This window comes from Saccostrea cucullata, unplaced genomic scaffold (genome assembly GCF_032062105.1).
Source record: "Saccostrea cucullata isolate Sc308-1 unplaced genomic scaffold, CSIRO_AGI_Scuc_v1 ctg5040, whole genome shotgun sequence".
Lineage (NCBI taxonomy): Eukaryota > Metazoa > Mollusca > Bivalvia > Ostreida > Ostreidae > Saccostrea > Saccostrea cuccullata.
Window position 1 is genome coordinate 1 of NW_026922894.1, and position 24,844 is coordinate 24,844.

Consider the following 24,844-nt stretch of genomic DNA (forward strand, 5'->3'; position numbering starts at 1 on the left):
AACATTAAAACTGTGTTGGTGAAGTTTTCTACAAAGGGATCAAGTCATATATAAATAATGAAATAACAAATTAATATTCATCTGAATGCAATGAAAATTACGAATATATGCTTGAATTAATATTAAAATTTTACCCATTTGATTTCTGCTGGTCTCAGACTGAGAGTATTCCATGTCTTTTAATGACGCAGAAAAGTTCCCGAAAATTCCTTCCGTTCTCAAAAATTTAGCATTTACATATTCAAGAGTTGAATTCAAGCGTCTCTCGATCTTCTGAATGTTTTCATCTTTAATTTTAGTATCCTTTTCAGTCCTTTCCTTGAAGTCCAGAAGAGTCACAGATAGATATCTCACCTCCATTTTGACGTCATCCAGAATATGATTAGTTTTGTTGAATATAGCTTGACGCTTCTCTTCATTCCGTATTTCCGTGACCTGTTGGTGTTCATAAATATCTGTAATGTTTTCGTCAACTTTTGTAAATTTTTCTTGAAATTCCTGAATTTGTTTTTGAAATCTTATATTATCGTCAGCAAGCCTTTTGTTTTCCTGTTGTAACGCGCCCACCTGAGTTTTCAATGTTTGTATCGTCTGCTGCAAATTGGTGACGGTGGTGTCAGATGACACAAGGTTTTGTTTGATAGAATCAACGTCATTCATTAAGACGTGAACATTTTTGACCAAGGCTAAACGAATAACAGTCTCTTGATTAATCATCTGCCATAGTACCTTCAGGTTGTTTATATTTTCCTTGTCGATTAATGTTGTAGAATTGCTGTCTTCATTATCAGTTAACAATGACAGAGCCCCCGAGTAGGTAATAAAAAGAAAAGTAACACCAAGACTCAGTAACTTCATTGTGCTAGATAAATACTTAGATGTCCGATAAAAAATCTCATTTTCATTTCAATTTATATATTCGTATGCAGATTATACAACTAGCGTTTTCAAAAAACCTGACACAGGAAAAAGAGACAATTTCAATCGGCAACACTACAATACCCTAAAAAATCTGCATAAAGATTTATGAGAATCTCAGATAACACTTACTACGGAAAGTCATCGGAAATTAAGTAATTTCTTTTGAAGCACTTAATTGGTTGGTACTCTTGAAAAATGGATGAAAGCACATGTCTGGAGGAAAAAGATAGCATCTGAAATATTACATCCTGAAACAGCATTGTCTGCTTTTACCAATCAAATTCTAGATTAAAGAAAATGAAGAAAATATCTAGAATTTTTATTTCACAAGGAAGCAAACTGTACACCACCCCTCATATTAATGAAACTAAAAGCGATAACATATACATTGTACCTAGTTTCCTATTCTTTATTCTTTAATTTAAAAAGAAAATCAAAAGTAGTTTTTTTTCAAATTATATCTACATGTACACTACCTGAGAATTTTTCCTTGTTACATGTAATATGACTGCTAAACATGACTTTGTTGTTCTAGGGAAGAAGATTTAAAAAAAATCCAAATATGTTATCCTATATAAGACCTACTGCCCACTGTGGCCTATCCGAGGGGGTCATGATTTGAACAAACTTGAACCTACACTTTCTTAGGATGCTTCAGTATTAATGACAAACAACACCTCGGCTGATCTTAAGGAGAATATTTTAAGAGATATTTCCTACATTTTCCTTTGTTAAAATTCGATTCAGCCCTTCTTCAAGGATGGTGGTCATGATTCGGACAAACATGAAGCTCCTTCATCTGGGAATATTTCTTAATTATATTGACTAATTTAGTCTTCATGGCGCCTAACATTTTTGGCTGGCACCTTAAATAATTTCAAATGAATTTGGCGACCATTTTGAATTGATATAGTTCCTGCCTAGGAGTCCTGGTTTGCAGAGAAATGTAGAAAACGCGTAAATGCGACGAATATGCGGCAAGATTCAACCTGATCTGATTTTATATCAATAGATGACAGCTTCCGATGTATGAGAAAAGTCCGATTTAGGTGAGAAATTATCGTGATCAGTCAGAAAGTGCCCCTAAGCGGGAACCAAGATGGAGGATAGTTTCATATGCCTTGTTATGTTTATAGTATAGTAGATGTAATTTTGAAACATAATTAAAACGGGTGGTGCCTTTGCTGTGAGGGTCTCATTCTAAACTTCATCACGTTAGTAAGGTGAAGGTAAGCGATAAAAATAGACGATTCATATTTCGATTTTGTGAAGGCGCAGTAACGTGTTCGCATTAAACATTGACTAAATTGTTGAAGTGGTATTCGACCATACCCTGTGAAAAGTATATGGAGAGTTTTTCTGGAACTATGATTTTGAAGTTACAAAGATTTATCTGGGGTTACAATACATATGTGGTTATTTAATAATTTTGAAGATGGTATAATAGAGATTGACAGAACTTTTAGAACAAACCTCTTATAATTTTTAATTCACTTAGTTGCTTTGTTGCAATGCAAGAACTTGAACATAAAGTGTGATATCTGTATCTTTATTTAAAGACATGTCGCTTTAGCGGTAATATTGTCCGTAGTTTCGATTTTTTAAATTCAAACTTTATAATATTTTCACCCATAATTCGCGTAAAGACAAATTTCCACTCTTAGTGGTTGAGAGGAATTTTCAAGGTATTTCTTCCATAGACCCCCTTCCAACTTTGAAAGAAAAACACACCGAGAGATACATGTACCTATATAACTATCATTTTTATACCCCGTAAAAAAAATGGGGGTATATAACTTTTGTCCTATCCTCTAGTCTGTCTGTTTATCCATCTAGCTGTCTGACTCTCTGTTATCATTCGTAAACACATAACTGTCAGGTCGCCAAAATTTAACATGCCCATAACTTTTGACCATAATTTTTGAGTGAATGAGGCTCTGGCTTTTAAAGAACTATGTGCGATATATTGCATATATTTGCCCCCACAAAAGTCAAATCTTGAAAACTTCCTGAAATGTGCTGAATTCAATAAATCGTATGAGAAATATAAATTAACAGAAAATATTATAGTGTCAAAGCTGTGTATTCACAATTTTTGTTTTTATGACGTCACAAACTAGTCCGATTTTATATCCTTTTTCAGAAAGAGGACAAAATGGACAAAATTTTAACAATTTTAGCTTTAAAATTTATAGAGCGCAAGTTTGTTCAGGAACAATATTGACATTATTCTAAGTTAAGTCTCGCGAGATGTGACTATATTTAAATCACTCGAGTGGCGGCTGTCGGTCCGTGCAGTCGTAGTTTTCTGCGTCGCTGCCCAACAGTTTTTGTTAGCTGTAGCGTCGTCATATGTAAGTATATTTTACTTTATTTGTAATACTAGCTTGGTGCTAGTATATATTTTGGTGAAACAGTTGGTAGGTTCGGCCGAGAACTGTTGTTTTTAGTGGACCGGGGGTCCATTTTTAATGTGAATTTAAATTGATAATTTAATTGCTTTCGGGAACCTTGGAGGTTCATACAGTTTTAAGAGTAAGATTCAATGGACCGGGGGTCCGTTATTTTATGTAGAGATAATGGGATTTTTCTTTATATTTGATTTGCATGGTTTTAATCTGGATATGTGTGAGCTGTTGTTACATGAACGTAATTCAAACAGCTGTAGAATGCGAGGAGCATTTTATTATGTGGGATTTTGTTGGACATTTTCCATCGGACTCAATTATAAGTGATTTTGATAGTAAAATTTGTGAATACATGTTTGCTATTCTTGAAATTTTGTTTGGACTGTGTTATTTATACCTGTCGGTGAACTAATTTTGTCCGGCGAGTGGTGTTCACCGGCGTGTGACGAGGTATTACAAGGTGTAAAATCTCGTGCGTGTTTGGTTTAAGTGTACAGTGAGTCTATGTATATTGAGAATTCGTGATATTTATTAGTGTAAGAAAAAAAAAAATCTTTTTAAGTATTGGGAATGTTTAAATATTATATTTTTGACGTTTTTAGAGCGAAGTAAGAATGGCTGTGGTGCTGAAACCCAGGCACAGTTTAATTGGGAAAAGTTTGGTGCCAGTAGTTTTGAAGTTGAAAGCTTCAGATGGTAATTCGGAGGATTTGACGTTGGCCAGGTGAGCAATATATTATAATGCATGCCTTCATGATATACATTAAAAAAAAAAAAAAAAAAAAAAAAAAAAAAAAAATTAGGAATTTTTATGTGTTTACAGGTTGAAAAGAGGATATCCTTTAGAGGATTACTCATTGGTTGAACTCAGAACAGAGTTTGAAAAACTGACAGGAGAGTCAGTCAAGGATATTCTGATGTTGGCAGGAAAGGAGGATAATATTGAGACTGTAAGAATACTCATGAGTTATACTATTGAACATGCCAATACGGTTGGGGCTCCTAGGGGCCAGGTACTAGAGGCAACTGCTACTGCTTCTACCTCACGTGACAATGCTTCTGGCTCTTCAAGTAGTACGGTAACTGCCCAAAGGGATCAACCCTCGGGATCTTCGAGTAGTAACTCTCAAGGTATATCTTTATCTATCTGATTTTGTCGTGTTTATGTGATAAATAGGAATTTAATTTGAGAACTGGTTTTATATTAAGTCAACAGGTTTTCTTATACATGTTTGAATGTATATATGACTTTTGTGTAGATATGGCTGGCAAGAAAGATGGAGAAGGACTGGAGGATCAGCTTAAGAGTATGAAAGAGGATCTTAAAGCGTTGAAGAGTAGACGAGATGACTTACAGGTAGATGATGCTCTGTCAAGTGTTAGAAGTCTAGCAAGTCGTCCAAATTTGACATCACATAATGTTTTGATGGCAGCGATTGAAACATTGATTGAAGTAGCTAATAAGGCAAATCACAAAGATGCTTCACTCTTTAGCAAATCGTATGCAATTTGTAAAAGGTATGAGGATAACGAAGATTTTTGTGGGTTGGTTTTAAAATTGTTTGGGACACAGGAGGATAAAAAGATAGCAGCAGTTGTAGCTGACTGGGCAAAATCTAAAAAGTACGAAGAATCTGAAAAAAGTAGGTTGAAGCAAAAAGAGAACGTAGCCTCATCGGGTAGTCCCTATCCTACTTTTGGCTTTGGTCCAGTTTATCCAAATCAGGTTCCTTATCAGCATATGATGTACCCTTATCCTCCTATGCACCAAGGGTATTATGGTCCAAGACCTCCAATGCGGTCTGCTTCTGTTAAGAAGGGGAAACAATCTAGTCCTGGTACTTGTTTTTATTGTAAGGAATTTGGGCATTTTGTTTCTGGCTGCCCGAAACTTGTTAATAATTCTAAGAAGTAATGTTTTCATTAAGTAGACAGTAAGACATCAATTTTTTGCCCAGGGGATTTTAATCCTTATTGGGAATTTATTTCTCAAACGGGTAAAGATTTGATGTCTCTCCTTTGCATATTTTATAGCTATTATTTTAATTTTTCAGGAGATAATTGATTTCAAGAGGCATAAGTTTTTTCCTAAGATTCCGGATTGGGAATTAGAGTCAAAATTTGATCCAATTGGTGCTACTGCTAGGAAGCGAAATGTTGTTTGGATTGATATCAAAGGAGAGACAGTCAAGTCTTTATCCCATATAACAGAAGCAGAGGATATTTTGTCACAGGATGATTTTGTTTTCAGTAATTTAGTTTTCAGAGATCCAAAATCTTTTGTAGCTGGTAGTCTTTCTCCCATAATGTATCAGAATGGAAACGATTAGGCACTCCTTCATTTATTCTTGATTGGATTGAGAATGGTGTTGATATTTTTCCTATGTTTAAACATTTTAAGGGTAATTTTAAAGGAAAATCTTACAATGCAGATCAACCAGTCCCATCATATTTCCCCAATGCTTTAAATTGTAAGGATCATACCCAATTTATTGTTAAGACCTTAGAGGAAAGAATAGAGAATGGGTCGCTTACAGTGTTAGGCAGGGTTGGGGAGGTAGAGCCACCTATCCTTGTTATGCCAATTACTATTGAACCTTCAAAACCGAGAATGTGTCATGATGAGCGTTTTTTAAACCTCTGGATAAAAGATTTCCCCTTTAAGTTAGACACTCTGAAAGAAGTTCCTAGGATGGTTGAGAAGGACATGTTCATGTCCTCATTAGATGATAAGTCTGGTTATGATCACATTTTACTAAAGCCTTCATGTAGGACTTATTTTGGAATTCAGTTTGGAGGATGGTATTTAGTTTACAATACTATCCCTTTTGGATTTAAGGCTAGTGCTTATATTTACCATACTACTGGTTATGTGCCAGTTGGATATTGTCGTGGTCTAGGTATACCAGCACTTCTTTATATAGATGATAGGTTGATAGGTGAATTTCAAGGTAAGGGGATTCAGGAAAGTGGTGTTTCTGCAGCTCGCAGGAGTTTGTATATTATGTGTCAGATTCTTGTACGATTAGGCTATTTCTTGAATTTGGAAAAGTGTGTCTTGGTCCCATCTCAGAGTATAAAGTTTCTTGGGATGATTTGTGATTCCAGTGTTTTAGCTTTTAGGTTACCAGCTGATAAGAAGGCATCATTTTGTTCATTAAGAGATTCAATTCTTTGTGAAAAGACAGTTGATTTGAAAACGCTGCAGCGTTTTGCAGGAAAGTGCATTTCTATGGTTTTGGCAGTCCCTGCCGCTAGATTATTTTCAAGAGAGGTTAATAAGGCAATTAGTATTTTGAGTAGGAATAGTAAGAGTCTACACATATATAAGGAACTTAGGGAAGAATTGGAATTCTGGAATTTCTTAGATTCATGGCAAGGTGTTGCTTCCTGGAGAAAAGAACAACATCTACAAGTTGTCCTTGCAACAGATTCTTCTCTATATAGATGGGGTGCATGTTTGATTGTTAAGGGGGATTTCCAAGAATTTGGAGATTTTTGGAGTGGTTGTGATCAAAGACCTATTCACGTGAAGGAGGCATCTGCATTACTATGTGCTTTACAGTGTGTTTGTTCTCAGATTGAAAATAGTAGAGTCGATGCATTTTGTGACAATCAAGCTGTTGTAGCTGCAAGGAGTTATCAGGGTGGGAGGGACAGTTCACTTAATCAGGTCTTAAAAGAACTTTTTCACTTAGCTTGTCAGAAAAATTTTGACCTTCGTTTGAAATACATCCCAACAAAAGAAAATCCAGCAGATGAAGAGTCTAGGAAATTGTCAAGTTCAGATTCCATGCTAACTAAAGTAAAATGGGAAATTGTTGAGAATTTGTTTGGACCTCATTCTGTAGATCTTATGGCAGTTGATTCAAATGTAATGAAAGATAGGGATGGAAATCCTCTGCGACATTTTACTCCTTATCCTACAAAATTGTCAGCGGGCATTAATGTGTTCTCACAGGATTTGTCCTTTGAAAGGAATCCTTATGTGTTCCCCCCTTTTGGTCTCATTTTCCCTCTTTTAAAGTTTTTAAAAGAATCAAAAGTAGAGGGTGTGACTATTATTATTCCAGACATTTTACCTAGACCTGTTTGGTGGCCTCTTTATTTTTCTCATGTTAAAAGGTCAGAAATTTTGAGTGTACAAGGGGAGGTAAATGCATTATACTTTCCAGGGAAAAAAGGTTTTGCAGTTAATAGGGTAGGTCTGAAGTGGTCTTTAATTGTAGCACGTTTGTGTTTCAATTCTTAGAATATTTTGTAGGTATATACTCTTCAAGGCCAAGAAGATTTTACCTGTGGAGGTGGTCAAAAACATTCAGAGGGGGAAAAGATTTCTACCTTGGAATATTTAATGGAGAGACGATTAAGTTATTTGGATCATTTGGTAGATGATACGGCATATAGTCGCCAGAAATGTTCTTTAGAGAAGGAATTCACTTATTTTTTAAGAGAGTATAGAGATGGGAAAGGATTAGTAGATGCAAATCCTGAGGATATTCGTCATTTTCTTGTTCTAAAAGATGAGAAGGGGAAAACTCAGGTGCACGATATTAATTGTCAGTTCCTTGGGAAAAAGGGTTCATTTACATGTGGGTGTCCTCACAGACTTGCAGTAGGCACAGTAAGATCAATTCTAGGAAAACTAAAAACTATTTTTGCTTCTTATGGGAAAGGGTTTGATTGGGATAGTAGGTACAATATTGGTAACCCTGTATGTTGTTCAAGTGTTAAAAAATATGTAAAAGCGATACAGTTGGAACAATCTACGTCACATGTTTGTGTAAAACAAGCCAAGCCTTTGTTTATTAGGAAGCTTAAGGATATATCAAAATATATTGCAAGCCAGTTGGAAAACCCAGTATTGTCCCTTTCAAAACGTTATGTGTTACTTCGGGACCAGGCATTCTTCAAGATACAGTTTTTCTCAGGGGATAGGGCACATGATCTTGGTTTAAGTTTATCGCAGGAGGTTATCATTTTGGGAGATGGTAAGGGCCTTATGTTTTCTCATACAGTAGGGAAGACTTTAGGCACGGGAAAGGTAAATGAGTTTATGGTTCCTAGGGTTGAAGAAAGTTTGCTCTGTCCTGTGATGGCTTATAGATCCTATGTTGAGGGTTCTTTGGATATGGGTGTAAATTTGAAAACAGGTTATTTGTTCCGTACTCTTGATCCTTCAAAAGGTTCAGTCACTGACTACCCGGTATCCTCAAGTACTATGTTTGAACGTTTGAAAATTTATTTGTCAGTTCTGGGAATAGATGAAGGGGAAACTCCACATGGGATTAGAGGTGCTTGTGCAATTACTTTAGCAACTTCTGGTGCAGTGGCAGGGGAAGTAATGGAACATATTGGTTGGGCTACAAATTCCTCATATAAAAGATACAGTAGGGTGGGGAAAATGCTCGAAGGGGGTTCTGTGGGGAATATCATGACTAAGCTTGCGACAAGTGATTTTGACCAGTCTGAGAGAGTATTTAAAAGTTTAATGGGTGAATAATCGTTTCCTCATATCTTACTTAGAGATGATTATTGTCATATTGCCTGCTTAGTGGTGAGCTAAATAAAGATGTTGTTTGCATTAAATTTTTGGCTGTTTTCTTTTGTTAATTTTGAGATATAGAGTTTCTTTAAGTATTGGGTGAGTATTGGGTAAGGCTGGAGAGTTGTTATGTAAACATGCTTAATAATTTATGAGGATAATTTGTCCAGTTTTCACTCTTTTACCCAATACTTAAAGAAACTTGGTCATATTGAGCATAGACTTTACTTAGAATATTTTTATATTCTAAGTTAAGTCTCGCGAGATGTGACTATATTTAAATCACTCGAGTGGCGGCTGTTGGGGGGGTTGCATGGAGAATGTTTTCCTGCATCCTGCGGAAATGAACGGGAAAAGGTTTTAGTCTGTTAACATGGTTGGAGAGAAAAAAAAAAAAAAAAAAAAAAAAAAAAAAAAAAGTTATGCTCAATATTTACCAATGTTTTCACTCTTTTACCCAATACTTAAAGAAACTTGGTCATATTGAGCATAGACTTTACTTAGAATATTTTTAATTTCATTGATATTATCATTTTACACATTATATCAAAATATTGATCCTGAACACACATGCGCTCGGTGACTTTTACTCAAAATATCGACGAAATATGTACATTTTTCTGTAAAATTCATAAAAAACTGAAATTTACGTCATGTTTGTGACGTCATTACGTACATATGGCGTCATTACTTATGAAAATATTCAGTGCTTTGAAGTCAGCATATACTACCCTATTTAAGAACTTGATTAAATATATCTCCATCAAAGTTTGATTTGGGGGGCAAATATTGGTTATTACCGAATAAAGTTTTTTCACAGGTGTATTTCTTTTGACATGTCCTCTCTTTGAGTATCACCAAATTTGACCTCTTGTTCTTGGAATTTGATCTACATTTGCAAGAAATAGCACACTTTTCCCTCGGCCATAACTTTTGAACAGTAGAAGCTAGGGATTTTATACATCACATGTATACTCATTGTGACAAGACCTATAAGTGGGTATAAATATTTTTGAGCTTTTGACCATAGAGTTTGACACACTTTTTAAATACTAAGTTTAACATAACTTTTGAACCGTTAGTATTAGGGATTTAATTTTTCACAGGTACATCACACCTACGAAATTATTTTCACAGTATATTCCTGGTAACAAAACCTTCCTTTGGATATCAACAACTTTGCATAAGCTGCAACAAGGAATCATCAGTGTTTCACAGATACATCTTCTCTCAATTTTGATTGATTGATAGTATATTAATTACGTCCAATTCGAGAATTTTTCTCTAATGTTGAGACGTCACTTAAACCATTGAAGGGCTTCAAATTGTGACCTTTACTCGGCACTCAGGGCCATTGAGCAGTGAGGGTTCTTTATTGTGCCAACGCCTGTCGTGACACGTGACCTCGGTTTTTAAGGTTTCATCCGATGGACCTGCAACTTTCACTTCAAGTGCCGAGCACATGGTGAAAGGACGGTTGCTACCCATTTTATATCGACTTAGCTCAGTCGCAGTCGAGATTCGAACTCAAAACCTCCCAATCACATCTTCAATTTGAAGTTATGCTATTAAAACATCGATTTTTATCATACCATTTGTAGAGTAACTTTGCAGCATAACTGCGAGTTTCAATGTCTCTCTCTCTCTCTTTTCTCTCTCTCTCTCTCTCTTTCTCCCTGAAAAATGACTAAAGAATAAAAAAAATATTTTGTGTAATGTGGTTATTGCGCATTGCTTTGAGTGACGCTTAGATTATATAAAAATCTAATTATATATCAAATTCACACTTAACCAGGATTGGAATGAAGTCAAAATCATGAATTGATACTTGCATATTTAAGTAGGAAAAAGTTCAGCAAATAGTCTGTTGTACACAGTACGTAGTTTAATAATTAATTAATAATTTTCATACTTAAGAATGAAAAGAGTGAAACTTTCTCATTTCAAGTAGAGGTGTTTCGAAAGGTAACCTCTGAAATATTTTACGCATAAAAAAGAAAGCACCTCATATTGAATAAGTTTATAGTAAAACAAGAAATACATTAGAGACTTGAAATATATAAAAGTAATATCATCTAGAACAAGATGTGTTTGTGAAATACTGATGCCCCCGTACGGCAAAATAGCAAAGGTTATAAAACATTCTCAAATTCAAATTAAATACATTTATGTTGGTACCCAAAGTAAGGCCCTCTCACAAGAGATACAATTTTGAAATATAAAAATTCCCTTGCACCACCTGTTCAAATGTAATGGTCAAAGTAGTTTTTCTAAAGGTAGGTCAAACTCCAGGGTCAAGGTCTGCAGGTCAAAGATGTTGGTGTCCAATGAAAGGTCTTGCCACAAGGATTACATAATTATGTGAGTATAATAGTCCTAAGACTAACCGTTCAAATGTGGTGGCCAACGTAAAAGTTTGTTATCTTTATGTAAAAGCGTGTCAAAATCCAAGATCAAAGTTGGTGATACCTAAAGAAAGGAGTAGTCACAAGGAATACACCTTTGAAATATGAAAGCCATAACCCGAAACAGTAAAATGTTATGGACAAGGTTATTTTTTTTCTGACAAACAGACAACAGGACAGACAGACGTACGAGCAGGGCAAAAACTACATACCCTCGAATCTTCAATTTTTTGGGTGGAGAGGGCATAAAAATCATTCAACATGTGGTATATTTATGCCATCCACATTTTTTTTTGTCAGCATAGCATATTATATCTAGTCATGAAAATCATCTCGTCAAGTCAAGACAACTATCTCGTAAAGTCATAAAAACTTTTTGGTTTGTCGTCAAACACAAATTAAACTTGACATGATCTTTTATGTTAACAAAAACTATTAGGATATCATAAATTTATCATCACAGAGAACATTTTTTATTCACTAGAATATTTGAAAACCAGAAAATGTACATATTGGAACATTATGTGAATGATATCTTCCTGCACTATTTGCAGTCCTGGTCTTCACTTTATCACCACGTTTGAGCTGAAGTAGTGCCACGTTTGAACCCGCTTGTTCAATGTTTCCTGGGACTGACACAGAGTATGCAAGCGCACGAACTTTGGTAACGTCATTCAATACAATATCTACCCATATGTTGTCTTTATTTCCAGAGAGTATTGAAATATAGAAAATAAAGACGCCATCTGTCGGTGAGGTAAAGACACCAGTTGATGGGTCATATCCTTCACCTTCATTGTACACCACTTTTGGAAAAACAAGAGTAACATTTTTCGATGTTCTTTTGCCGGAAACAATACCAGCTGTGAATCCAACATTTGGGCGTATGTCTATAAAAAAATATATCGAATAATGAGGAGTAAATAATGCGTAATTACAATAATTAAATGAATGAAAATTTAAAAGTTGATTAAAAATAGTACATGAAGTCACTAAAGAATTGGAACTATTGAAAATTAAAGAGATTAAATTTTTTCGTTTGTTTGGCAGAAGGTCACCAAAAGGTGACTGAAAGGAAGAGTTCCGCCATTAAGTGATATTTCCAGATCGTTCAGTGACCATTGAGTGACCTTTCCAGATTTTCAGTAAGCTTTCAATTACCTTGTCAGATTCTTCATTGACCATTCACTGACCTGTCCAGATTTTTGGGACCATTAAGCATCATTTCTAGATCATTCATTGATCTTTCCAGGTCTTACTTACCATCCAGTGACCTTGTCATATCTTAAATTGACCTTTCAGTGACAATTCCAGATTTCTCAGTTACGGTCAATTTGACTGAATGGTACATGTATAGTTTTATTAAGTGAATAAAAAACATTTAAAAATCAATCATTCCACTCCTCATTTAAGAAATTAAAAGTATTTTAACAATTATTGTAAAGATAATCAGAAACAATTTTTGACGTAAGGAAAATACATACATTTGCTGATTGAAAGGTTCGTTCGAAAAACCTCCAATGAAGATACTGTGGATGATAACTTAAGCTGGTCATGATTAATATCTTTCATTTCTCCTTTCAAGTCATCAATCTTGTCAACCATCTCATCTGTAAAATTTAACATTACAAAAATAACAGAGCATTTTATTATTTAATGTTTATTTTATTATTTAATTCAATATAAAATTAAATTCAATTTACTTACCATAAAGAGTCTTATTCATTTCTAGCTGAGATTTCTCTAACTCGTTCACCTTTTCTGTCAATTTCATTTCATTCACGGAAATAGAAGAATGTTTTGTATGCAAATAGCCGATGCTTTCGTTTAAAAAGTCAAATTCTGTGCGGCAAGCTTCTTCTATGACTCCTGGAATATTCCGTTCAAGCTGAAGTGTATGCTTATTTAAGTCCAACAGCGTCACTGACATATACCGAAAGTCAATTCTTAAGTCTGTCAGGGTGTCTTTAGTATTATTTTCGAAACGTTGTCTTTTCTTGTCCATTTCTTTTTCAGAAGCTAAACGGTTTTCTTCTAGTAACGACATATTTTCTTTCATTTTTTTAATATACTCTTCCATGGCAAGCGACTGTTCCTGAAATTTTTGATTTTGTGATCGAAGTTCCCTATTTTCCTCTTTAAGTGACATCATTTCCATTTTCAAATCTGTCATGTTTTGTACCAATTGCATTTCATTTTGTTGTATGGAGTGAATTGTTTGCTTTGTTTTCACCATATCAGCCAGAAGGGATCGGATGTTTTTCACGAAGGAAATTCTAATCAGAGTTTCTTGGTTTATGAGCTGTTTCAAAACATCCTGAGATTCACAACCTACTTTAAGCTCTTTAGAATTGCTGACATTGCCATCAGTAAATGGCGAAATGGCTTCTGCTGACAAAATACAGAAGACACAACAAAAAAGTCCCACGCTCTCCATATTTGATTTATAACCTGAAATTTACCACAGTTGTCTTAGTTTATATATAGTCAGCAAAATACCCTTGATCTTTTTTAAAAGTGTTTAAAATGTTTTGTTTTTCGATCTTTTCTGAAAACACAGTTACATTATGAAGTGATCTCAAGCTGCTTTTAAGATGATTTGATGCATCAGTATATTGTGTCATCACGAATTGAAGATCTTTTGCTCAGATTTACCGGTAGTTATCAAGTGCTTGTTTAACATATAATTAAACAACAGATACTATATAATGAATACGGGATTTATATCTCTCAGTCGATTCGATATATTGCTATAAAGTATATTGCCGCATAAGAAAGGGGAAGATGACGATTAAAAAGTTTAAAACATCACGTTTATCATAGAGCTTGATTGTTAAATTACCATTAACGTCTTTTTCAAGTAAAATATCTAAAAATGAAACAGATGTGTCCAACTTTGCGGTATTTTTTTTTCTCAAGCTCACCGGGATATATTATATCTATATAATAATTGAAAGAATTATTGTTAATTGACAATACGTCGTCGATTTATCTAAATGTCAAGTTGAAGGCTGTCAATGATATTAAAAAGCCTGGAATTTATCGTGGGGAATTGTAGTGTATAAAGTAGAATAGTCATACGTTTTTAGCTGTTAAGCTTGGTAGAATCTTGTGATTTCAAATTTTCAACGTTTCTTGGAAAATTTAAGTATCTAAATCTAAATAACACCACTTCTCAATTGAAATGTTGCAAAATCCTCTTAAAGTGTCTCCTTCACTACTGTTAATATCTTAGCAAAGAAAGAGACTTGTTTGAACATTTACTGGAACCTGCTATGTATCTCTGTTTGTTAGGATTTTTATGAAGTTTGGAAATCCAATATAGATATTGTCATTCAAATTTATGTCGGTTGTTAGGGATATTAAAAATATTCAAAACTGCTTCATTTTCATATCTGTCCAATCGCCTGGCGTACTCTTCTACAGAATCCATAATATTTATGAAATTCCATTGCCATTTGAAGGATTGGAGTTCCCTGTATTTAGTAATGAATCACAAGAGACATCGTGTATTAAAGGTTTATTGTAAGACCGATGCCCATGATTACGTTTACGTCTCTTTGCATAGTTAAATAGGTCCATCACATTTGTGGACAGGTAAACTAGATTATAAAACACTATCGACATATTGAAATTTATATTCTTTCATAGGGATAACAAGTCTACAAAGTATATTTTAATCCAACATTATTTCGTTGTCTGTTCTCAGTGATGGACTATTGGTATGGTGGTAAATCTTTTCTATAATTCTCAAATAACTGCCAAAACGAAACAAGGCATTAACTATGAAAAATTCATTTCCTGAATATCGAAAGTACTTCTGGTGATATTGTGATAATCTGATTTTTCTATTTTAATTAATACAGTATACATTGATGCAAGCTCGGTGAATTTTTAAAAAAAAATTGTTTCTGAATGTTATACCACATGCAAACATGCAGGTACCTTATGATTACTTATTTATATTTTAATTCACGCATTTGTTTCGACCAAATCTCGGGCGGAACGAGCTCTTAAGAAAATGGCCTTCAAATATGAGTCCGAAGTATATAAGGAGCGTAAGGCCATTAACAGAAGCTCTTACTTGTTTGGAGTAGAGTGTATGAAGTGTGTGACTTAAAATATCAAGGTTTTTTTTAAAAGATCTGTTAAATATAATTTTATACGCATTCAGAGAATATACCATGAACTAGGTGGTTTTGTTGCAGGAAATGTATTAATGATTTGCTTGGATACTTATAAATATGCAAACTTAGCTACAGCTATTGCTCGTAAAATAAAATTATTGACTAACACATTCGTAAATAAATAAACAAATCTTTCCAACTCCTGGAGTTGTCAGGGAGAATTAAACAAAAAAAAAAAAAAAACCTGTTGCCTTCACATAAATCATAGAGATCCATAGGTGACCCCAACTAACTTGTTGTCTTTGCATAGATATATAGAAATTAATACAGACTGACCCGACAGCTACCTATGAAGACAACTGGCATAATAAGCAGGGTAACTGGTAATAAATATGACTTAATATAATCACCTGCACTGTCTTACAATGAATTAAAATCAGCACAATGCCAGCATTTCCTCTAGCAACATCCATTAAACATGGATAAACCTCCATACTGAGATTTATTAAGCACCGTGTGTAGAACGCACAAGTATTGATACTTATCTACATGTAGTCCTGATTCTTTGCCTGTCCTGTCAAAGTGAAAGGCATGGACATGTTTGTAGACATTTGTTTAAGAACCGCTGTTCATGTAAAGTGTTGCTGTCTTTTATGAAAACTTCACATTGACAATATACTTGGTATCAATCACTTTGGTATTCTCAGAGGGGATGTCTCCATGATGTGTCCAGTAATTACATTAGAAAAGTTATTTGTTAAAAGCAAAAACTGTTTAAATTCCATGATTCGTCGAGCTACGTCGCTTCGTGTTGTCGTTATGTCTGAAAAATCATTATTTCCAATCTATATAAAACAGGAGGCAGAAGCCACCCGTAGTCAGTGATGGATAACAAAAATCTGGAGTTTACCAGATCGCGGGTCCTAAGGTGACTTTTCACCCGACTCACTATCAAAATGTTTTATTTACGCAGTTAAACGATATTAGGTTCTTATATTTTATTACCTGACAATTACGATGGATTGTGAAACAATTTGTGTTATACAAATAAGGGTACTCAGGAGTACAGAGAGCCGGGATCATTTACAGAGTAGAATTTTGTACATGAATCATACATTCATATTTTATTAACAGATGAATAACAAGAATTTCAGATACTTGAAGAATACATGTGTGTTACAACACTCGGCATTTATAATGTAAAAAGATTGCATATAAAATATGAAACATAAAATTTTATTTCTGAAAACATGTCGATACGATATATTCCGGTGAGACTGACATAAAAGATACCACAGAAAAGCCTTCATGCTAGCTGTTGAAAATTTTTGGCCAAGCTTAAAGTTTATTAAAAGTAGGTCAAATTTTAAGGTCAGACTCAAAAGGTCATAAAAATTTTAAGGCATTGAAAGGTCTTGTCAAAATAAATACACATGTGAAGTATGAAAGTCATAACACCAACTGCTCAAAACTAATTACCACGGTAAATTTTTGGTACTTTTTCGTAAAAATGTTTCAAACTCAGAGGTCAATGTCTAGAGGTGAAATTGATGGTACCCAAAGAAAAGTCTTGACAAAAGAACAAAAACTGCAAAATTTGATAAACCCGCCCACTCAAAATTTATGAGCAAGATTGAAGTTTTTTCGAACAGACAGAGAGACAGGCAGACAGGACAAAACCTTTATAACACCGAATCTTGATTACGAGGGCATAAAAAATAAAAATGATAAAATTTAGTAAATTCATTGTTCTTTTCTATTTTAGGAAGCAGAAAGGGAGATATTTTCATGCATCGCAGTTCCGCCAAAATGTTAAACATTACTAAATTTCAAACTCAGTTTCCCATCTTTATTCAAATTTCAGAGTTGTTATATTATTACGAGGAAAAAAAATATTTTCATATAAATATATATGACATATATAGGCAAATATACTATTTAGTCAGAAAGCAGACAAGAATCCCTCCTTAAGACAAAAGTACGTTAAAGTGTCAACATTGTGTAGAAAAACACTTAAACAATAGTTGGAAAGTCTAACTTTTGGCTAAAAGTTTAAAGATAAAGAAGTTCATGATTGAATTTTCGCATTAGCAGTTATATTTTTCGGTATATAATTTAATATAGGTATATTTGTCATTATAACAGTAGACAGTTCTCTTAAAATTAGGACAGAACGATGACTTCATGCTAAGTTATCAGTTGACCTCTCTTAGAGTACACTTTTTCTCATTGGTGGAAATATTAACCAACCAAAGACACAAGGAAGTTCATAGAACAACTCAAATTATCAAAGAGATGATACTAAGAGGTCAAGACTTTTCGTATAAATCAGATTTCAACATACAATTTTCAAACACTTTTTATTTGATTTCATTCGTATCTAATTAAAGTTAAACAAATAAGTGAAAACAATTTTATTAAAAACAAATAATGTTTGATGTATTATTTTTTCCTTGTCCTTTTTTCATATGTTAAAACCTGAATAAAAGATTTGATTTAAAGAAGGAAATGCCATGACATCATACTGAGGACAGGGAAATATTTGTCCCCGTTTTATTTTCAGAAAAGTCCATTTCGACTTTTAAACTCGGTTTTAAATTGAATTTATAATTAAATAGGGGCGAATTTAAAGTACGAGGGTTGTGTACGGTATAATTTCTTAAACAAAAGTGTCACTGGGCGAATTTAAAACGGGGCAAAATTGTTTGCAAGTGTGAACGGGCGAAAATAACCCTGTTTACGGTATTTTTGCACCCCCTCCCCACAACTGTCAGAAAAGTATGTTGACTTGTCAGATCTTTTGTTGAATTCTCAAATTCACTTGTTGAAAAAGTGACCATGTACAGTTTTGGCCATCAGTTAAAAACATATTTTCAAAGGTTAATATAAAATTTCAAAATTCCACATAAACATATGAAAATCGAATATTATCTCACAAATCACCAATTTTTGGACAAGTCGACGTTATATTATTCATTTCAATTTCATTTTTGACAAGTCGACGTAATATGACAAGCCAATTTTTCACAATATTTGATTGATTTTCAAATCATTAATCGACATAATACATGCATTATGTAGGCAATATGACATGTCAAATAAAGATGTTGACTTGTCAGAACGATACATTGACTTGTGATATAATCATGTAGACTTATCACAAAATTTAGTGGCTTTCACATTCTTTATGCAGTTCTTTATACTAATGGTATATTTGGTTTCATTTGCTAATTTTTAGGATGAATTAAACACTTTTAAGATATATTTTTCTTAGTTTTTTATTTATGTGTGATAACAAAGTGATATTTTGATGGAATAAAGGTTACATTAAAAACAAATATTGTTCAATGTTTTTAATTTTCTTTGTCTTTTTTTATTTATATCTAACGACCTCAATAAAAAAATGAATTGTTCAAAGAAGAGCGAATGCTTGCTATATTGTACGGTTATAGGGTGGAATATTATGCAGTTCTTTATACTCGGGACATCTCGGGATGTATTCTTCTATATAATGCTCTACTGTGTCATGAATTGTATCACAATGACCTTGAATTTTAATTGGAAATGCATCTGCTACACACGTATCTCTCTTTTCTCTAAGCCACACCAGTGTCTCGCACATACAATCCACCTTGTTCTCATCAAGAAGCACTTTTTCCAAACATGGCCAGACTTTGTTGATTGCCTTAGGTACTGACGTCAGTTGTGTAGATCTGAAATCTAAGGTCTTCAATCTTGGTACTCTGCCAAACGCATTCTCGGATATATATTTCAAAGAAGAATTCTGTAGAATAAAGTTTTCTAGGTAACGGAGATCCTTCATATCATTTGTGTCAATAGTTGCAATTGTGTTAGAGGATAAATCCAAATCTTTCAAATACCGAATTTTAGCAAGTGCTGCAGGGACTCGCAAAAGAGAACAGTTCCTAAGAGTTAAATTTGTAACGGTTCTTAAATCCCCGACATTCAGATCACTGAGATATCTCAAATTATTATCATCCAGACTAAAATTTCTCAATGCTGGTAGGTATCTTAATACTCTGGGGAATTTGGTAAGGGCATCCCCATTTAATGACAAAGTCTGCAAGTAAGGAGAGTTTAACGGAAAAGCCTGTATCAAAACTCCCCTGTCAGTGACGTAAGGATTTTGATCAAAGTGCAGCTCTTTAAGATTTTTTAGTTTGCTGACTGCAATTGGCACTGCCAGTAAATAGGTGTTTTTAATGGTCAGATATTGAAGCGTGGTTTCAAATCCATGAAAACTTTCAGGACCAATGTCTCGAATAAATCGACTAAGACTGTCGACAGTGAGTCTGTTAAGTATCGGTAGGTGGTGCAATGAAGTCGGCCATGATGTGAGGGATTCACTTCCAATCTTGAGGTCAATAAGGGTATCCCCAAGCGCGCGCATCACACTTTCTGTATGATCTGTACCACGCGTCATAGGATTGTGGGTAATATCTAAGGTTTCTAATGAATGTAAATCCCCTAATGATAATGGCAAATTTCTGAGTTTATTGTTGCTCAAATTAAGTACCAAGAGGGTGTTTTCCAAATCTTCAAAGGCCCCGAAAGAAATATTCTGCAAGTTGTTTCCTTTAAGGTAAATTTGTTTGAAACGGGTGCCTCTAAATTGGTGTGAATGGATATTCAAAATGCGATTAAGGGAAAGGTCGAGGTAGTCATATGACGAGGCAAAATAAGGATCTGCAGGGAATGATGGGATAGCTGAAAGATTCCGGAAGCTACAGTCCACATATCTATCCCGACATGAGCATTGCAGAGCGAGGCCACCTGGACACTGTGCTGTTACGTCAGATATTCCAAAGATAATTGTAACGAAAAATACAGGGAACTGCAAAGAAAGATATTGAAGAAAAAATTAATTTGAACTTATTCACGTTTATAAAAATAAAACATATTTTTGCTTCGTTAGATTTTCATATGATCATTATAATTACTTATCGGTTTCATAAATTTTATGAGGCAAAACATTTTTTGTACTTAATTCAGATTGAGAATTCCCACCTGGTAAGAGGCCATATCCCTTTCTCCAACCTGTTGATGATGACACTTTGTTAAATCCAATGAACAACATAGAGTTAAGACACTTTGATAAAGAAGCACATACTTTGACAGGCATACCTGAATTGTTTTGCATGTAAAACATTCTAAATTTAAGATGCTATAGTCACTATCTTTGACTGAAGTATTAACATAACATTTAAACTGATAAGGTTCTGTTTTATCTCTGTATTTCAGGATCACAAGATGTTTGATATGTCGCTCTGTCTGAGGTCTAAATGTTTCAATGAATTTTAATAAACCGTAATATTTATTCCCTTAACAATATTTCACTACATTATTTTCAAATTATTTTGACTTGATTTTGAGATAGATCATTAAGTCAATTTCATAAATCAAATTCATTCTTAATTTTTTACAGATATTGTTTTTGAGACAAATGCGCAACTCTAAGCAATGAATAATTCATTTCAAACAAGTCAATGGTCCAGGTAAAACATTAAAATCTTATTATTCAGTGACATTGAGATTGAACTTCAGCGGAGAGAATAACGCAACTGAACAGTTGTAGATCATAAAAATATTGAAATAGAATATTTAAGTGTAAAAATATTGGAAAAAAGGGCTCTATATCTTTTGCTAAAGTACTAGTATAATTCAACTAAAACTTTCTTCAGTGTCTTTTATTTTTTCTTTTAAATGTGTGTCAATATCAAGAAATATCGTTTTATTATAGCAAACATGAACTTAAGTCTAAAGAGTTATACACAACATGCGTGATTTTGAACTCCTAAGAACCTTCCAAATAATGAATTTGAGATCTTTGGTCTAGATATCAAAAACATAAATGTAGTAAAATTCTAATTGAATGGAAGGAATATAGAACGAAAAATCCATTTTATATACGTAGATAAACAATTCTCCCCTGATCCTCTCTCCTGGTGATCAGCATTCAATAATTTAGAGAAGTTATTCAGAAACGCATCTCCATAGATTTGAACTACCATAGGGAGTCGAACTATGAAATAAAGATATTAATAAAATAAAACATATATTTCTTCTTCATGCAAAACATAAATCCAATCATCTAGGTCAGATAGAGAAATGTCGCTCCCTTACCCCTTGATGTTGGCTTTTATGGAGAGAGGTACATGGAAACAGATTAAAAATGTAAAATAGCCAAATTTGTAGTATTATTCAGAGGCAGCGTAGATTAAAATGTGGATTTCATGTAGCTGGGAATACTGTAGGCTTATAGTTTTATATTTAGTTATTGACCATAACACTTTGCAGATATCTTCATGCAAATGCTGTGAAATTTACGGTGGAAGGTTTTCTGTGAAAGTTTGGAAGTGCATTCTCTACTTTTTAGCATTGGACAATCTACTATCTGTTAAATCATATATCAGTAGGTGGATACATTATACAGGTTTGTAATAAAATAAGTTTAGAATTAGGGTTTGGTAGATGTCTAATGCTGAAAACTCCAGTCATTTTTACAAAATCTTGCCGCGTAAATTACACAAATTTCGCATTACGGGACATGAAGCTCTATGGTAAAAGTCTTAAATATATTACCGCAATGCTACAGTTTTTGCGGCTAGAAATCTTGAATCCAGAATACAGTGAAACCATAATTAGAGATCAACATTTTCTATAGAAATATATACACATAAATTGTTTCATAATTTCTTTCTAAGAAACATATAATCAAAGTTTTAGTTAAATCCCTGGAAGTTTAGACTGAAGTTTTGTTAAAGAGTTCCCCAAGCCGCGTTTTGAAAAAGATCATTGCCACAAAAGTTATGGTTGAAATAACTGTCTTGCAAGAACACGTACTGTAGCTATGTTTGAATATTTTTTTCCTTATAGATTTCCTTTTTTTATCTGCAATAAACCGACAACGCAATTGATTTAACAGACAAATTTATTACATAGAGTCTGTTACACAATGCAAGTTTTGCAAATAAGTGTATGGAACATTTTGATAAAGGTTTTAACAGGCTTATACAATTTTTTGTGTTACAAAGTCGCAGAAGATTCTAATGTCCATCGTATGGTGCAATATGGCGTTCCTCCTTATACTGGGGACACTTAGGGACGTAATTGGTGACATAGTCATTGACCTTGGAATCAATCGTGTCACACTCTCCAGTAATTGTCATGGGCGTTCTATTTGTCAGACATTCCTCGGTTTTATTTGCCAGCCATACAAGAGTTTCACACATACAGTCGATCTTATTACCATCCAGGTGAAGTTGTGCGACACAGGGATGTAATAGGTTAACTGCTTGTGGAACCTGGGTTAGTTTCGTATTTTTGAAATCCAAACTAACCAAGTTATGCAAATTCTCCAGAGCAGTGTTCGATATGTATTCCAAAGATGCGTTTTGAATTTTCAAATGTTGAAGGTTCGGAAGATTCCGTAGATCGTTTTGTTCAATAGTCCTTATGGCGTTTTTTGATAGATCGAGCGTCGTTAAGAAGTCTAAGTCTGCCAGAGCTCCAGGGATTCTATCTAAGCCACAGTCGATAAGAGTGAGGTTAACAACGGTTACATTTCCACTGATGGAGGCATCGCTGAGAAAATCGAGAACATTTCTATCTAAACTCAGATTTGACAGTCCTCGTAAATACTTCAATACAGGAGGAAATTTTGTCAGTCCATCAGCGTTCAAACTGACAGTCCTTAATTTATGACTGCTAAGGGGGAAAGACTGTATTAATACACCCCTATCAGTCACTTCAGGATTATCATCAAAATGGAGTTCTTCGAGATTCCTTAATCTGCTTATTCCGATTGGCACGGCTACCAAATGTGTGTGTTCTATCGTGAGATGTAGAAGAGTTGTTTCAAAGCCATGAAACGCCTCGGGAGGCAAGACTTTCATAAATCTACCCATTTCATCAACATGTAGGCGCTGGAGTTGAACGAAATGGTTCAAAGTGGTTGGCCATCCAAACAACTGATCACTTCCAAAGGTGAAACTAGTTATTGTGTCACCCATCGCCTTCATAACATCATCTTTAAAGTCACGTGACGATAGCATAGGATTATGGGATACATCTAAGTCTTCAATTTTGTTTAAATCTTTCAAAGCCGCGGGAAGATGGTGAAGACTGTTATGGCTTAGGTCAAGGTAAGTAACCGAATCTTTTAATCCTTCAAAGGCTCCAGTGGATATTAGACTATCATTAAGTCCGTTATTTGAAAGGTAAACAGTCTTGAATGGCGCATTGGTAAAGCTTCCATTATTCAGACTTGTTATGCTGTTCTGTCTCAGATCTAACACATCGTATTCAGCGGCGACGTTGGAGGCGGAGAAAGACGGGATATGGGTGTGACCTCTGGCGACACAGTCAACGTAACGAGCACGACAAGAGCAGCCCGAGGGACAAACGGCGTCAGCGAAGGAGAGGCAGATACTGAACACCACGAACCAAATCTAAAACCGCAGCATCTGATTAATTACATTACATTAAAATAAAAATAAAGGACTACGTTAATACCCGATATTGCGCCCTCATTTTAGGTTAACATTGACATTTTTCTTTTATTTAGATTTGGTTTAACTTTTTAAAAAGTGCATGAAAGTAAGGGGATGCTCACTTTTCCATGACACCTTATCCCACTCAACTTGCTAATAGAACTTAAATATTGTTCGTTACCTCCATATTACAGAGTTAAATCGTTACTTGGATGAACCTTGTTTAAAAATTTTTTTATATTTTTATTTTTAACTTATGCATTGGAGAGTGATGTTAGAAAAAGTAAGATTAGAGTTTTGCATCTGCTACATTTTCATATAACAGTACAGTTCTCGACACCGATGTGTTATAAATCTTAGAAATGTTACCCAAGAAAAACAAAAAACAAACAGATAAGAAATATATATTATACTGTTTTAATTAATATTATTTCCTTCATTTGATCTTTAGCTATGCTGTTATTCACATCAATATGAGTTGGATAAATATTAAATTTAGAATTTACCAAAATGTTTTAAATTATGCTTCTTCTCCTTTCACTTTGGATAGGTGCTTAAGTGATGTGCATACGCATACGTTGGATTTTTCTTACTCATATATCAAAGACTCTTAATTCACTCGGTATTAATTGTCTTAATGATGAATGAAATTGGTATAAAAAGTTAAACTTAAGTACTTATTTAATTGTGAATTTTTTTCGAAAAGGAGAAAACTTACCATCTTAGTGCGCTTGACAAAGTACAAAAAATGAAATATCTTTGTTTAGAGGAGATTTTACCTCCCTCCCTGACAACAGTGGTATTCTTATCAGTCGTGAAGACACCCGGTATAATAATATTCATACTTCCTGATAGATAGTACAGCGGATTTTAAAAAAATGTTACCCTGAGAAACATGTACATCAGATGATGTAAATATATGAAC

At 34.2% G+C, this 24,844-nt stretch overlaps 5 protein-coding genes across 5 annotated transcripts; 1 reads left to right on the forward strand and 4 right to left on the reverse strand.

Annotated features, from left to right (window-relative positions):
• Window positions 1-134: 134 nt before the first annotated feature.
• On the reverse strand, window positions 135-858 carry LOC134262709 (paramyosin-like; the record flags this gene model as incomplete). The annotated part of the gene is made up of 1 exon (XM_062745076.1): window positions 135-858. A coding segment is annotated over exon 1 (724 nt), but the record flags the coding sequence as incomplete, so codon positions are not given.
• A 2,968-nt stretch (window positions 859-3,826) lies between these two features.
• LOC134262715 (uncharacterized) lies at window positions 3,827-9,220 on the forward strand. Its single transcript, XM_062745082.1, has 4 exons — window positions 3,827-4,053; window positions 4,153-4,460; window positions 4,589-4,686; window positions 7,594-9,220. Exons 1-4 carry the CDS (start codon window positions 3,944-3,946, stop codon window positions 8,830-8,832), a joined length of 1,755 nt encoding a protein of 584 aa, XP_062601066.1. The 5' UTR covers window positions 3,827-3,943; the 3' UTR covers window positions 8,833-9,220.
• Window positions 9,221-11,741: 2,521 nt separating this feature from the next.
• LOC134262704 (uncharacterized) lies at window positions 11,742-13,740 on the reverse strand. Its single transcript, XM_062745069.1, has 3 exons — window positions 12,987-13,740; window positions 12,764-12,889; window positions 11,742-12,169 (listed from the first exon to the last, which is right to left on the reverse strand). Exons 1-3 carry the CDS (start codon window positions 13,714-13,716, stop codon window positions 11,760-11,762), a joined length of 1,266 nt encoding a protein of 421 aa, XP_062601053.1. The 5' UTR covers window positions 13,717-13,740; the 3' UTR covers window positions 11,742-11,759.
• Window positions 13,741-18,828: 5,088 nt separating this feature from the next.
• Window positions 18,829-20,267, reverse strand: LOC134262710 (leucine-rich repeat-containing protein 15-like; the record flags this gene model as incomplete). The annotated part of the gene is made up of 1 exon (XM_062745077.1): window positions 18,829-20,267. A coding segment is annotated over one exon (1,428 nt), but the record flags the coding sequence as incomplete, so codon positions are not given.
• A 2,170-nt stretch (window positions 20,268-22,437) lies between these two features.
• LOC134262712 (leucine-rich repeat and death domain-containing protein 1-like) lies at window positions 22,438-24,106 on the reverse strand. Its single transcript, XM_062745078.1, has 2 exons — window positions 24,101-24,106; window positions 22,438-23,877 (listed from the first exon to the last, which is right to left on the reverse strand). Exons 1-2 carry the CDS (start codon window positions 24,104-24,106, stop codon window positions 22,474-22,476), a joined length of 1,410 nt encoding a protein of 469 aa, XP_062601062.1. The 3' UTR covers window positions 22,438-22,473.
• Between the last annotated feature and the right edge of the window lie 738 nt (window positions 24,107-24,844).

Coding starts and splice junctions, on each gene's coding strand:
- LOC134262715 (XM_062745082.1), top strand. CDS start 3,944: ATGGCTGTGGTGCTGAAACCCAGGCACAGTTTAATTGGGAAAAGTTTG. Junction 4,054..4,152: donor GAGGATTTGACGTTGGCCAG/GTGAGCAATATA, acceptor ATGTGTTTACAG/GTTGAAAAGAGGATATCCTT. Junction 4,461..4,588: donor TTCGAGTAGTAACTCTCAAG/GTATATCTTTAT, acceptor ACTTTTGTGTAG/ATATGGCTGGCAAGAAAGAT.
- LOC134262704 (XM_062745069.1), bottom strand. CDS start 13,716: ATGGAGAGCGTGGGACTTTTTTGTTGTGTCTTCTGTATTTTGTCAGCA. Junction 12,890..12,986: donor AATGAATAAGACTCTTTATG/GTAAGTAAATTG, acceptor TAAATTTTACAG/ATGAGATGGTTGACAAGATT. Junction 12,170..12,763: donor GAACCTTTCAATCAGCAAAT/GTATGTATTTTC, acceptor ATTTTTTTATAG/ACATACGCCCAAATGTTGGA.